Raw genomic sequence first — 16077 nt, 5'->3', positions numbered from 1 at the left:
GCGTCTGCGTCCGCGTCCGCGTCCGCGGCTCCTCCTCCCTCCGCGCCGGCGGCCGTCTCGCCGGGTCCCGGGGCCAGGTGGGAGCGGGCCCTGCGGGGCCCCGCCGCCCCGCCCCCGCCGGGCGCGAGCTGAGGAGCGGGCGGGAGCCGGCCGGGCCGGGCCAGGGCTGTCGCCGCGGACCCGCAGCCTGTCCCGCGCCAGGGTCGCCCGCGGCCGCCGATCGGCGCGGCCGCCGGGTCCCTGGACGTGGGTGACCCGGGCGTCTCGGGCAGGAGGGCACCCGGGGCTGCGGCCGGAGGGCGCCGGGCGCAGGGTCGGGCAGCGGCCGCCCCGGCTCTCGCGTCCCCGACGCCGTCGCCCCGCGGGCCGCCCCCCGGGCGCGGGGGCAGGCGCCCCGGCCGGGGTCTGCGGGGAAGATGGCGACCCCGGGCCTGAGCCGGCAGCAGCACCATTACGGAGGCCCCGCGGCCGGGGCGGCCAAGTTCGTGCCCTCGGCGGCCGCGGCGGGGCCCGGCGTGGACTACAGCCCGGACCTGCACCTGAAGATGAGCAAGAAGATCGCCCAGCTCACCAAGGTCAGAGGGCGTGGGCCGGCGCGCCCGGGCGGCGAGCGGGGCTGCTCGGGGAGGCGGCCGCGGACCCGCCTCCAGGGCCGCTGCAACTTCAGGGGCTGCTGGCGCCGCGTGCCGGAGGCAGGGCGCCGTCCGGGAGCCCGAGGCGGGGCGCCGTCCGGGAGCCCGAGGCGGGGCGCCGTCCGTGGGCCCGAGGCGGGGCGCCGTCCGGGAGCCCGAGGCGGGGCGCCGTCCGTGGGCCCGAGGCGGGGCGCCGTCCGTGGGCCCGCGCCCGCTGCCGTGGGGACGGAGTGGGTCTTTGTGGTCACGACAGCGTCAGACGAGGTTTACTGAGTGAGTCCCGTGCCTGTCTTCGTTGGCTGTCCGGCCTCGCAGAGGGTAATTTTCAAGAAGCAAACGGCCTGCTCGGTTGCCCACCTGTCGTTCAGGATGGTGCCGACGGCGCGCGCTTACAGGTGCAGCAAATGCTGACTCGGAGAAAGGCGTGATCTTCGAAGCAAGAGCAGTTTAGACAGCCTCGGCCTGTTTGATCTCAGGAGCAACCTCGGTACCCACTGAGTGAGGTGGTTGGCGGTTTCTGAGAACGAGGTGAAGCGGGGCCGCAGTGCCCCGGCTCCCTCTCCGCCTGCCGGGGGTGCGGGTGCCGGGGGTGCGCTGGCGGCAAGGGGCGGCCTGGGCGTATTGCTAGGGAACCCCTCAAGCCCGACTTTTCACTCCATAGTTCCCACGTGATTCCACTACTGGTGGGCACTTTTGAAAGAGAAAAGTAGGACAGTTAGAAGACAGGGAAAGAAGGAAATGAGAGTGAAAAGGGGATAAATAGAATGAAAAGATTTTGGTGAAGAAATGTGACTGAGGCCCAGCCTGCGAGGCGAGGCTCCGCGGTGGAGCGTCGACCTGGGATCCAGGAGATCTCGGCTGGATTCCGACCTAGGATCCAGGAGATCTCGGTCGGATTCCGGGTCAGGGCACATGCCATGGTTTCGGGCTCCATCCCCAGCAGGGGGCGTGCAGGAGGCAGCCGATCAATGACTCATCCTTGACGTTTCTTTCTCCCTCTCTCTTCCTCTCTGAAATCAATGCAAAATATTAAAAAAAAAAAAAAAAAAGAAAACAAAGAAATGTGATTGAGGGTAGAAAGACAACACAAAAGACTAAAGAATGAGGGAGCTAATGGAAGGCACAGGAAGGGGTGCACCTATTCAAGCATGCAAAGCAAGGCAACGTTTGGTGCAGTTTTGCGTTTTGTTTGTGTGTTGATATGTGTCCAGTTTTTACTGTTTCCTCTTGTGACAGAGGGTCCCCAAATTCAGAGAAAGGCAGGCCCAAGAAAGAACAATACTGTGCCATCAGAACATGTATTCATTTGGGAGCTAAAAGCCAGGGTTCTTGAAGTCGTGTGTGATCTTCAAAATATTTATGTCCAAAATGAAGCACATGGATATATATTTATTTTCATGTTCCCTTATGATGTATCCACAACATCCATTGTTCTTATTTTAGATCATACCCTCCAGAGCCCTTCTCTAAGTAATAGAAACCCTCAATAACTTGGTTGTGGAACTGTGCACCATTCTATAAAAGAAATTCCTCATCTCTCCAGTAAACTACTTTTCTTTTTATTTACACTTTTTCAGTTTCCTCTTCTTTTATCAGAAATAATGTAGCACAACTGTTTAAGGTGGAAGTGCTGGTAGAAGTTCCTGTCACTTTCTCTTTTTCCAAGACCTACCTCAAATCTAAGAAAGCAGGAGGCTGCCCCCATGCCAGGGCCCTCATCACGAGTGTTACCTGGACTCCTGATTTAGTGTTTATAGCTACAATCTCTAACACTTGCACCACCCATTCTGCTAAGTGCCTCAGACATTTAATCTCTTATACTAGAGTTTTTCAACCTTGGCACTGTTGACATTTTGGACTGGATAATTCTGTGTTGGGAATAGTGAGACTGTCCTGTGCACTACTGTATGTTTAGCAGGTGCTACTCAATAGGTTCCAGTAACACCCTCCCACCCCATACACAGTCGTGACAATAAACATTGTCCAAATGTTCCTGGAGTGAGGGTGGGGGGATCATCCGAGTTTGAGAAATATCTAGGCTTTCTTCCACCCCTGTCTTGTGCCTTTATTTCTAAGATAAGGTGTGAGAGAGACACAATCTGGTGATAGGACTGTGTTGCAGCCAACCCTCTTCAGTTTCTGAAGCATACCCTAAGCCCTGTTTCTCTGATGGACCATTTTGGAAACCGCCAAATTTTACAAACACATACACATTGTAAATACTATAATAAGAATGATAGCGCAAGTACTATGCCAACAGTTAGACTTTACTGGTATTTTGCTATATAGAATACATTTACATCAGCATAGGTTTGTTAATAGAACTGTGGCTAGAACTTGACAATAGCTTATATTTCAAAGTTAGACATTATAAAGGTATCCGTTAAATAGGATTTTATTTCTATTGGAATGAGTCAGTAGAACTCAGCTCTTTAGCATTATAGTCAGCATGGCTTGGGAATCTGTCTTGAGTTAAAACTCCTGCTCTACCACTTACTAGCAGTATGACCTTGGGCAGGTCACTAAGCTCTGAGCCTCAGTTCCCTAGTCTTTAAAGAGGGATGATGATAACTCTCTGAGATACTAGACTCTTAATTCAGGCCGTCGCCGAAAAGAGATATTTTATGCCAACAAACAAAGTATTAGTAAAGTACTGGATAAATATATTTTTAAAATGTTCCTTTCTTTAAAATAAACCATTTGCATTTAATAGCATCATGTGACAATGTATTTCTTTTGAGAATTTTCTACTAAACTTTATTTAAAAATGTGTATACTAATTTTTCTTTTGTTCAAAAGTTTAAAGTTTTCACATTTATTCTGCATTGTTGTAGTACAGTATTGAAAAATACAACATGCATTTTGCAGAGATTTGGCTGGCTATGAAGGGTAAGGGTGAAAATCATCTAAGTTACAATTTTGCACACAGTAGGGCTCTATATTTTTAACTAAAAACCAGTCTCAGCTGCAGACGTATTTGTTGAGATTCTATTTCCTAAGGCCCTAACACAGCAGCCATATCATGGAAAGAACAGCAGTCTTCTGAGCACCTTTTATGTAAGAGGCCCTTCGCTGAGTGTCAGACATACAGGCGCAGTCTCTGCCTTTAAAGGGAGTCAGTTATATTTAGGTTGCTCATGTCAAATTTTAAGAATTTCTGTTAGATTCTTGAATCACGTAGTGGCAGATTTCTGGGTTTGTTAATGGCTGAACCACCTCAGGATTGGCAGAGAAGCTGGGTGGCTTGAGTTCTGTCTTAATAGGATCACATTTGTATACTTCTCTGCTCTCCACTGTGTTGGCTCTTTTGTGCATTAGGTTGAAAAGGAGGACTTGTGGGATGTAATTATAAAGCAGCTTTAGTTTTGTCATTCACTGTCCCTTTCAATTTATTCTATGAGGTTGATTCATCCCCTGCTCGTGGATCAACTTGACTTTTCTGGGTGCTTTTAGATAATGCGAATTGTCCTTCAGTAGGTAAGTTGCAAAGATCTCACCCCACACCAAGCTGAGTTAGGGATGAAGCCTCTCCCCAGTGCTCTGCCTGCAAAGGGGGAAGCCAGTAATCTGGGAGGGGGAGCATCAATAATCTTTTTCTTCTGACTGGGCTTTTCTACTGCTTTGTCTTGCCAGTCCTGGTTTTGACCCCTCCCAAGTTGGACATGGAAGAAGGGAAGAGAGGAAAGGGGAGCAGCAGATGTGGTTTCTCTAACTTCCACCTCAGTTGCCTGGCAGTGAGAAAATGTCTAAATTCTGGCTGGTTGCGTGCTCCTTCCTTAGCCTCTTGGATCTGGCAGGACCATCATGTTCATTTTGCTGAGGTCTGTTGAAGCTCCAGGTAACCCTCCTGGATGGATTTAGGTGACCCCACCCCAGCTTGCTGTGTCTTTCCCAAAGGGCTCACATGTGCTGAAAGAGGTAGCACTCATTCTTTGCCCAGGCACACTCGAAGGGGTCCAATTCAGCCGTCTCTCATTTGCCCTCACAGCCCTCTTCATCCAGCTCCTCATGTTTAGATTTTCCAGGGATGAATCAGGTACCAGTTCAGTTATGTTCTTTATCGGGTGTGAGATACACATCAAGCCCTTCAAATGGTCCCTTCAAAGCCCGTTCCCCTAGGCTTTAGGTGAAGGACAGGCATCCACCTCCACCCTCCCCCTTGAAGACAAGGACACTTGTTCCCACAGCACTCCCTCCGCAAGGAACGTTTCTCCAAACCCCCTCTGCAATCTTGAAGCCTCTCTCATTGGTGTTGGGGATAGGAGGTAACACATCTCAGCGCCCCCTTCTTTAGACTGCCTTTGGAAATTTTGAGACTGTTCTGGTAACTGCTTTGGAACATTGGTTTGTCTTTGGTTCTCAATAGAAGCTTCCCTTTTAATATCCTGTTATATTCACTGCTCACCCAGTGCCTCTCAGTTGATTGCACTTTCGATATAGTTCAGTCCATTTATCACTTACATAATTAGTATAAGGTAGAGTACTGGAAGGTTCCACAGAGCAGCAAGTAGTTTCTTTGTGTTCCTTATGCTTAGCATTAGGTTTTCCTGTTCTCTTGTTTTTCTAATTTGACTAAATTCCTCAGCTATAGAGACTGTATCTTATATTTTCTGTGACCTTGATATGAAAGCTTTACACATAGAATAAAGGTTAATAAATATTTATTGAAGATGATGTCATGAAAGTGATGGTGATGATGCTGTATCAAGTAATTTTGTTATACAGTAGAGAAAGTCAGTAGTAAATAATTCTGAGGAATTGTGTCTGCTTGTCTTCTGGGTTATTGCTAGATCATTTCAGCTGAGTTATATTACTCTTTTTTTTCATTTATTAATTTTTTTTTATTATTCAAAATATAACAGATGTCTCTTTTTCTCCCCATTGACCCATTCCACCCTTCCCCACCCCCTCCTCAGTTCCTTACCACATCATTGTTTGTGTCCTTGGGTTGTGCATATATGCGTATAAATTCTTTGGTAAATCTCTCCCCATCCACGCACCTGCCCCCTCCATCCCTCTGAGATTCATCATTCTGATCCATACTTCCATGTCATTGAATCTACTCTGTTCATGAGTTTATTAAGTTCTTTAGATTCCACATATAAGTGAGGTCATGTGATGTTTGTCTTTCTCTGCCTGGCTTATTTCGCTTAACATAATATTCTCCAGGTCCATCCATACTGTCCCATATATTACTCATAAGTATTTAAATATTTATTGGCTTCCTCTTAAACTGCTTTCATAATATACTTACATTTTTGATATAAATAAAAATATAAAGCACTCTGTTTAAGTATAAATATTTGTCATTTCAAAAGGTAGGTAATTGATATACCAGATTCTTAGCAAATAAAGTCTTATGATCAGTGGCTTAATACTGACTGCTTTTACTATATTAAAAACTAGAATGTGTTTAGATAATACCGAAACCAGTGAAATTTTCAAACCATCCTGTTTTCTGTACATTAAATACATCTGAGTGTTCACTAGGTGGCTTGTTCGAATTATCTAGGTACTGTTTCATAATATATTTACTTTTGGTTATGACTTGTGTTGTTTTAGCATAGAACATGCTAAATGGGACATCTTTTTTCTTTATTACATTGTAGCTTTGCCATTTTATTATGCAGTAGCTTGAATGTAATCTTTTAGTCATAGTAGAGTAGTTTCAGTTAATTTCTTGTATTTTACTAATGATCACAAAAGCATGATATACTATTTATCAGTTGTCCAAAAAACTTATAATGGGACTTCCTTTAGAGTTAAAAGGTTTGGAGCTGGAAGAAACCATAGATTCTGACCAGCCTCACCTCATTTCATAGGTGTGGAAGGTGAGCTCCCAAAGTCATTTGAAGATTACACAGTTTGTCACTGGCAGAACCTGAACATGAACCCAGGTCTCTGGATTGGTCTAGGAGAGGTGCAGCTATAATAGCAGGTCTCTTTTTCCTGTGTCTGCTTTGTTTCTAACTAATATTATTCATTCAGCTCCTAAGAGGCCACAGAATTGGTGATGGTGGTTTTTTCTTCATCTTGGAATCATATTTTACTTACCATCTGAATCACAGACTTTTGATGAGAGCGAAACACCAGTGTTCCTCTCCCATATACTGCAGAACCTCTGGATTTATAGATGGTACAGTATGTAACCGTGTCTTTGGTAAATTTGTAAGGGAGCTACTTATGTTTGTATTTTCAGATAAATGTCATAATTATTCATGTTTTTATTAACAACTTTAGTCATTTCAGACTTAAAATTTTTTAAATTGCATTGATTTACAGACTGCCATACTTGGTGTCAAAGTTGTGTGTGGTTATTTTAAATGCTTTTCCTTTGACTGCTTGCTTAATTGGACTGTTGCTTAGACCCACCTGTTCCTGAACCATTCCTGAATGCAGGAAGTTGGAAGCTTTCCAATTGCTTCTCTCCCTCTGCCTCTCTCACTTGTTTATAAAAATCCTTTGCCATCTTCTAATTGCCAGCCTCTTAAAAAGTGGAATGAAGGATCAAGGTTCAGCAAAATGTGATGACCCAACCTGTCCATTTTAATTGAATTAATAAGTAAATTACTGTACACTAATTCTTAAAATTATGAGTATTTCCGAAAACTTTATCTCTCTTAAATTTGAGATGAGAATGAAGAGTAAAGGGCCTGTAAAACCAGTTCAACTTATAAATGACAATAGGAAGTGGGTGGGAGGAAGGTTGGTAAAATATTGATAATCTGCCCTTTCACTTTATCTTACGAGATTTAAAAAATTTTATCTGTGAGCACTCGGATATTATGCCATGAAATGGGATTGATGTGAATCATGGAAATTCTTAATGCCATACTTGTTTTTTCACCATAGAAAGTTTCTATCCTGCAGACTACTTATGAGTAAAGAGGACATTCAGTCTTCCAAAATTGGTGTCCCCTCCGTTTTTGAAGAGAAGTGGGAGACAGTTGCTAACTGAATACAGGATTTTTTTTTTGTGGCAAATGAAAAGTTCTAAATGTGGGGGAAATATTACTGTCAGGTTTATATTTTATGTTTCAAGTGTGATACAGTACTTTAAAACATTATTGGAAAATAGTCTCGTACTGCCTGCCAGTCAGTTAATACATAAAAATGAATTTTGGAAACACTAGTCTTTGCAGGTTGGGGATCACGAGTCGTAGGCAGTATTTTTGTATATTTAACATTTGAGACCTAAGCCAATATTTTAGAAAATAGAACTGTCATTTGTACGTCTCAGACTTATTTCATTAATGATTATATCTTTCTTTCCTATCAAAACTTTAACAAGAATGTATAAAAAGTAGTCAAGTTGAATATCTAAAGTTTTTGTCCTACATCTTGTAGTGCTGCCATTTTGAGACCTAGAAGGAAGATGAGCTGTGAAAGGACGTGTGGAAGGTGGAGAAACAAGACTGAGTGACCAGCCATAAGACTTAGGATTTGGGTAGTAGACTCAGCTATGTGTGCCACTTTATTTATGATAAAGGATAGTATTTTTAGTGACTTAAAGATTACTAATCTGTATTTTCTTATTTATATGTACCATCTCTATTTTGAGGTTTGAGACAGTTTGAAAATAGAAGTTTGGTTCATAGAGTACACTGCTAATATTTAAATTATCAATAAAATTGTAATTTTAGTAAAATAATAGGATACATCCTATTTATTCAAAATTGTTAGAGAATGAGTTATCTTAGTTCACTAGAAGGCACTATAGAGATTAATAATTTCCTACCTTCCAGAATAACATGCTTACATTTAAACCGTGCTATTTATAAGTTACATGGAGTCCTTTATCCCCTGCAGATCATGGTTCCCATCTCGGGATATGTATGGGAGATTAGGCCAAACCTCTGCTAATCCTGTGGCAAATGCTAAAATTTTATTTCTGAATAAATTCTGTTACTTTTTTATTTGCCATGTCTTTCTTTCTTGTGAAGTACAGAGTCTGAATATTTGCATATCTAGACATTGGACTCCCTGGTCAGAGAGATCCCATTATTCTGCTGAATGTGTGCCTGTGTGTTCATAGGTGTTGGCATTCTTCACGCCGTTTCTCCTTCAGCACAGTCTTAACAGAATCTCATTTCTTCTAAAAAACATTTTATAACCAAAACACTGAATAGTATTTCATTCTTATTTGAGATCTTTTGCTTAGTGAAACACCTTATTTACAGAGCGTGTGTAATTTTGAGAGGAAGTTGTGTGTGTGTATGTATGTGCTTAATATAATGGTCTAGTCAGAGGAACGAAAGAAGATACAGTACACTCACCTGGCCGGCGTGGCTCAGCAGTGGAGCATCGACCTAGGATCCAGGAGACCGTGGTTCGACTCCCAGTCAGGGCACATGCCCGGGTTGCGGACTTATCTCCAGTGGGGGGCGTGCAGGAGGTAGCCGATCAGTGACTCTCATCATTGATGTTCCTATCTCTCTCTCCCTCTCCCTTCCTCTCTCTGAAATCAATAAACATATATTTTTAAAAAAGATATACTTAAATATGACTGAAATAGAGCACGTAGGTCCATATGGTTGCTAAACTTTTGTCGAATGCCTAGTCCATAAAAGATACTATGCTAGGCACCATTAGTTAACAGTATTAATTTACTATTCCATCTTTAGACAATAGTTTTTCTTTTTTTCCCAAGTAGACTTTTTGTTGTTATCCTCACCCAAGGATATTTTTCCATTGATTTTTAGAGAGTGGAAGGGAGTGAGGAGAGAGAGAAACATCAATGTGGGAGAGACGCATCAACTGGTTGCCTCCCACACGCGCCTGGTTTGGGGCCCGGGATGGAACCTGCAACCCAGGTACATGCTCTTGACCGGGAATCAAACCCGCCACCCTTTGGTGCTGAGGCTGATGCTCTATCCACTGAACCACACCAGCCAGGGCTCCAATAGACTCTTGAGAAAACGTGAACATTTTAATAAAAAGATTAATTTTATGTCACAAATATAAAATGTCCAATTTTGAACTTTTTCTGTCTGTTTTGGGTAGAATTTATATATCTAATTTTCTTAGATAATCTGAGAAACTAAGCTAGTGTCTTCCACCTTCTTACTTAATGAGGGTTTTAAGAATAATTTAAAGAATACTGTTGACACCTTCTCTGTACCATCATTGTCTGGGAAGAAGGGAAAATTCCTTTTCTGAGTCCCAGGAGTTCATGGGTCTGTATTAGGTTTAGGGCTCTCATGGGCAGTCAGAGAGCCACACGCCCAGAGCCATGTGTCCCCGTGTGGCAGCCGTGCTCACCACATGGGTCAGACGTGTGGTTCATTGGTTAGATAGACTCTGGTTTGAATTTCAGCCCTATTCACCAGTGTGTGACTTTTAGTGTTTTAACTTACCAGAGCCTCAGTTTCCTCATCTGTAAAATGAAAATAATAAAGCCTATCTCATAGAATTGTTGTAAAGATTAAATGAGATAATTTGTGTTGGAGAAGTCAATAAATGTCAGTTACTACCCACTCTCCCCCTTGGTTCACACTGCTGACACAGTCTAACAATTATGTTTTGTATATATTCCCCTTTTGATGGAGATGTACCCTACGGCATTAGGGACCACAGCTATCAAAAGTAAATTTGAACAGCATATAAAATACAGTTGATTCTCATTATTTGAGGTAGTTATATTGTATCAAGTTATTCTAGGGAAAGTACAGGATTATGTTTCTGACACCCTCCGGTCATATTTTCATCAATCAATATATAACCTTGTTTTAGGTGTGTCTCTGTTTAAGCACACCTTATTTAATACACATTTTGATTAACAGTGAACTAACAGACAACAGCACTATAACTCATGCCAGAATGAAGCTTAGGTAACACTGTGTTAGATTTTTGAGGTTACTTATAAATTTTAGCAAATAGGTGGGTTTAGAAATGTGGAATCCATGAATAGAGGATCCTCTGTATCTAAAAATGGATGCAGAACTTTGCATCTGCTGTTTCCTTAGCCCCCGCTCTGGTTTGTCAGCTATTGTCAAGGCCTGTGTGACTGTTTCTCTTATTACCACCTTAAACACTCTCACATGAGTGTGACTTTGACTCTTATTATCTCCCTAAAATCCCTTTGTTGAGATGGGTGGGAGGGACAGTGGGGGCAGGAATACTCATCTTTTGTGTGAGTTGCCAATCATTCAGCAGCCACCCTACAATCATAAGCGTGGGATAAAATTGCAAACAAATTCTCTACTAGTATGTAAATTATAATCTTCCTAAACCGAACCTGATCTACAACATTGTCCTAGGTCATAAGAAGGAATAAAAAATTTTTTAAGTTATTTCATGGGATGGAGTGAAGCCTTTAAAAATATAATGTTGCCATTTTAATTTCATTAAAATAAAGTTTTATTTTTTTATCATTTGCTTAAAATATGTTTGCAGTTACTTCCCAGCACAAGCTGTCAGTGTAGGAGATGGTTTTGTTAAAAGCCTTTGTCTAGGTATCTGAAGATAACTAGAAATCTTATACTTTCTGAAGCTACAGCACATTTGGTTGGAAGTTTCTGGAATAATTTATGCAACATAAAGACAACTTTGAAAAAACTATTACTTTGAATAGAATGTCTTTGGCAGATAATTAGTCTTACTGTTTTCTGTCCTGACATTTATTGCCGTGTAACAAATTATCCCTAAATTTAGCAGCTTAAAACAACAAACATTATTTCACAGAGTTTCTGAAGTTGAAGAATCCACTTAGCTGGGTGGCTCTGGCTTAGGGCTTCTCATGAGGTTGCAGTCAAGCTGAAGACTTGACTGGGCTGCAGGTTCCACTTTTGAGCTCACACATACGATTGTTTGGAGGAGACTTAAGTTCTTCACTACATGGGCCTCTCCATGGCACGTGTGTTACACAGACCATCCACAGTATAAGGAAGGAGGTGACTACACAAAAATTTGAATGTCAGGACACAGAGATCATTGGGGCCATTTTAAAGGTTGGTCACACCAAGAAAGAAGCAGCATTGATGGGAGAGGTACAGAGAATTTGAGATGACCATATTCAGGTATATTCAGGTAGAAATATTTAACAACCATTTGGATATGTGTCTTAAGCTGAAAGGAGAGATCCATACTAGAAATAAAAATTTAAAAGCTCTTAGTATATAGGCAGTGCTTAAAATCATGAGTGGTTGAGGCCTTAAGTAGAGTAGAAATCATTTAGAATAACCGCTGGGGGAAGGAGGAGAAAACAGCTGACCAGAGGCAAGTGAAAAGGTCAGTGAGATGTGCAGTTGTCCCAAGAAAAAATTAGATGTGAATCTGGTATCAGTCTGAATGCTTCGCAGTTCTCTGCAAAGTCCTGTGCAGTCCTATGGGGAGGACCATTTTTTACCAAATGTAGGAGAGAAGGCAAGTTATTAAAGGATTAATACAGCCCGGCTGGGCGTGGCTCAGCGGTTGAGCCTCGAACTAGGATCCAGGCGATCAGGGTTCAGTTCCCGGTCAGGGCACATGCGCGGATTGTGGGCTGCAGCCTATCAGTGAATCTCTCATCATTGATGTCTCTTCTCTCTCTCCTCCTCTCACTTCCTCTCTCTGAAATCAGTAAAGATATATATAAAAAAAGATTAATACAGAGTCTGAGTTTTGCCTGCTAAGTAGAGCAGAAGAACTGTGGTTTAAGAGAGTTCAAGAGCTTTGATAGAGTAGTTTGGTTAATTTACCATTAGTTATGTGCTGCAGAGAAGGAAGTGTGGCTGGGATGGTGCAAACAGATTAAGGAAAATTTAGGATTTGACAGGAGCGTTGATGTATCCATAGATAACTCCCAGAGGCTGAGGGGTAGTAGGGGCTATCTTAAGACTTCTCAGATGGAATAAGTTATAAGAACATCCAGGGTACAGTCTTGAAAATATTTACAGGGGAGTGAAGGGTATTGGTTAGGAATCCCAAAGACCTGTCAGTCTGGTGTTTCAGATTCCTCACCCATTTTGAAATCTCCAAAGATAATAGCAGGATTGGGATAGGAGAGAAGTTTGTGAGTCCCATGCCTGAATCTACGTTGAATGTGGGCAGTGACTGGATTATTACTGTGATGAGTGACAAATCTAAATAATAGGATGAGTCATAAATCAAGAGGCATTTTTCATTATGGGGAATCCTGTGTAAAGTCCACAGTCTGTTATGTCCAAATGACAAGCCCCAGAATGCGTCTTGGAAGCTTCAAGCAGGCTCATGTCTCTGTCCCTGGACCCCAGCTCCAAATGCATGCCTCTGTGTCATCTAGCTTATTCTCAGGCAGCTGTGTGCTTCCCTTTCCTGGACACTTGGGTTTTTATACTTGTTCTCTAGACTCTTTTATTCCATGCTGAACAAATGTCTCTGCAACCACATCTCTTCATAAATACTCTTATCTCCTTACTTTAATTGAAAACCTGGCTCTGTTCCCAGGGTACTACATTTTCTGCTGCCTTTGCAGATGACCACTGTTTTCACCCATTTCATTAAGCAGCGGTCCTGGAGATGACATCTTCTTTCTTCTAACTCACATTGCAACTTGTAAACCATGGCTCCTAGACTCATGTAAAATTAGATCTTGAGGCTTAGATCTTCTGCCTGTCCCCCCTCCTTGTTACTTCCCATACTCAGTAGAGAGTCACTGTCCATGGGTGGCCCATCTACATCCTAGCTTCACAGTTCTTGACCTCTTCAATCTGTACAAACACTTTTCCTGTCAGTCTTAAACTCCAAGGTGACTTTTTAATCATCTGGTGCCTGGACTGAGATGACTTGAAGGTTGGGCTCAGCTGGGGCTGTTGACTAGAAGACCCAAGTGTCCTCTCCATGTAGATTGGGCTTTTCACCCCATGGTGGCATCTGCAGACCGAGTCTTCCAGAGACAGAAAGATGCTGCAAGGTTTCCACTGACCTAGGCTTGAGCCATTTATTATCACTTTATCACATTCTTCTAGTTGCAAATGAATCATTGATTCCAGCCTAGATTTGAGAGGAGAATTGGATGTTACTTCTTGGTAGGGGAGTGCCAAGGTCACATTGCAGAAGCCCATGTGGAATGGAAAATATTATGACCTCTTTTGGAAAATACAGTTTGAGGCTGCCAAAATGTACACTTTCTGGGAACAGGTAAACACATGGAACTCACATTCACAACTTTTTCAGGAATTGGCCACAGATTTTTAAGGGAGTAAGAAATAAAAATAAGACAGCTGACAGCCTAATATACATTATCAGGAAAGAGCTCTTTCTGTCATTTTGAATGCAAATAAAGACTCTCCAGATTAACAAAGACACTTTCCCTCAGCATTTAATAAAGGCGTTACTAGATATAGTGATATATGGTACTAAGAAAGGCATTTTTACTATAAGCTTAGAAGAATTTTAGAACTTATACTTTATAATGGTGTACACTTTGGATATTGTCACTGCTGTGCCACTTGCCAGTCTTTTAGCTGATAAACTGACTGCATGGTAGAACTGGGGTTCAGTAGCCAGTTACTTTGATGCCCGAAGCCAAGTGATGTCCTTGAGTAAGACAAGAAAGATATTCTGGTGAACATAAAGTATTGCTGTGGGATGGCAGAACCCTAATTAATTTTAGGAAACTTCTGTCCATTTAATCTCTTAAGACTGTCATCTGTACCTGGATGCCTGCCATCACCTCAATTGCCACATGTCCAAGATTGAATTAATCATCTTCTCCATCAGACATCTCCCACATGCCAAAGAATTAAGGAATAACTCCCCAAAACCTACTTTCCTTTCTCAGTTCTAGCACTTCAGTCTGACCCTACCCTCCTTTTAAAGTGGAACTTTGGAATTAAATTTTCCTCTTCTCTGTTTTTTTCTTTTAAGTAGTTTTGTTTCTTTCTTTGAAATATCTTTTAGGTTTTCATTTTCACCCTCCCGGGTAAGAATCAGTGTAGGCCTTATTTTTGTACTCTCCCTGCTTTCCTATTCTCCTTAGTTTAATTTATCTTGCTTACTGCTATGGTCCTACTAGTAAGTGTAATCCCCTGCATAGGTGCTCATTTTCTCTTTTGTCGTCCACCAGACCAAATCTAAACTCCTCTGTATGTATTTTTCTTGTTTGCCTATCTGTTTGTGGGGTAAGTGGCTTCCAGGGCTTAAGCACTTATATTAGAATTCTCCACAGAAAGCGAGCCAATAGCAGAGATCAGTGATAGGTAGATGATAGATAGATGATAGATAGATGATAGATAGATAGATAGATAGATAGATAGATAGATAGATAGATGATAGATGATGATAGATAGATGATGATAGATAGACAGATAGATAGATAATAGATAGATGATGATAGATAGATTCGTTAATTAAACAAGGAGGCCATTACACTGAGTTAACTCTGATGCTCTGGCACCCTGTATAAGCAAACCAAAATCTTAACGTGAAAATGCCTCAAGGTTATGAAATCTAAACCTAAGGACAACCAGTCACAAACAGCTGGCTAGGCTTTAAGCTATAGGCAGTCAAATAATTTCCTTGTTTTGTGTCCACCCCTCTTCTGTAAGTCTTTCCTGTGGCTCCCGTCAGTGGAGCATTTCTAACTACTTTCTGCCTGGTGCTGCCAGATTCTAATCAATTTTGCTCAAATAAACTTTGAAAATGTTATGCCTCAGTTTTCCTTTTAGCGATATATGTGGGATATATAACTATGATTTATTATAAGGAATTGGCTCACATAATGATGGAGGCTAAAAAGTCCCAGGGTCTGTAGTTGGCTAGCTGGAGGGTCTCCAGCTGGTGGTGTAGTTACAGTCCCAGGGCAGGAGAAGACCAGTGTTCCAGCTGGAAGAGACAGAGAAGCTCCCTCTGTCCATATTTGTTCTATTTAGGTCTTCACTTGAATGGATGAGGCCCACCTACATTGGGGAGGGCAATCTGCCTTACTCAGTCTACCAATTCAAATGTTAATCTCATGTAGAAACACCCTCCCAGACTTTTTGACCAAAGTTCGGGGGACTGCACAGCCCAGTCAAGTAAACACATACATTAGCCATCACAGCACCTCAATGAAAAAAGGTTTTCTTCCATCATTGCTTTTACTTACAAATCAGGTGGCAGGCAGTCTTTGAACTACTGTGAGAAACTGGGAATAGAGGAAGTGAATGGGGTAACTTTTAACAGCGGTAAGGAGAAAGGATCGCTAAGGACTGGGCCTGTGGGACTTGTAGCTGAAGACGTACTTGGAGGAAGGGACACAGAGGAACTGAGGGGCACAGAGGAGACTGGAGTCGAAGGGAAAGGTGGGTTGGCATGAGGAAGAGTTAGGACTTTGGAAATGTGGAAATGAGACTGAGAAACAGAAGAGGGAACTGAGAGAAAGGGAAAAGCTGAAGTCTACAGAGGTAGGGCTGACAAAGGCTGCTGGGTGAGGGCAGGGCTATGAGAGAAAAAGCTGAATGTGTGTTGTCAGAACGGGAGCAGGAACATGATAAAGACCAGACCT

The 16077-nt window shown here is 42.5% G+C and overlaps 1 protein-coding gene across 4 annotated transcripts in view; it reads left to right on the top strand.

Moving 5' to 3' along the window:
• The first annotated feature begins 404 nt into the window (after positions 1-404).
• The window catches only part of FAM184A (family with sequence similarity 184 member A), a 75915-nt gene continuing 60242 nt past the window's right edge, over positions 405-16077 (top strand). For all 4 annotated transcript variants that reach the window (XM_087817586.1, XM_087817585.1, XM_087817584.1 and 1 more), the window contains exon 1: positions 405-575. In XM_087817586.1, coding sequence (XP_087673712.1) covers positions 417-575 — 159 coding nt within the window. In that variant the 5' untranslated portion in view covers positions 405-416. The remainder of the gene's footprint in view (positions 576-16077) is intronic.

Source organism: Miniopterus natalensis, chromosome 5 (genome assembly GCF_054644295.1).
Source record: "Miniopterus natalensis isolate mMinNat1 chromosome 5, mMinNat1.hap1, whole genome shotgun sequence".
NCBI classification, from domain to species: domain Eukaryota; kingdom Metazoa; phylum Chordata; class Mammalia; order Chiroptera; family Miniopteridae; genus Miniopterus; species Miniopterus natalensis.
This window is presented reverse-complemented; position numbering and strand designations above follow the sequence as displayed.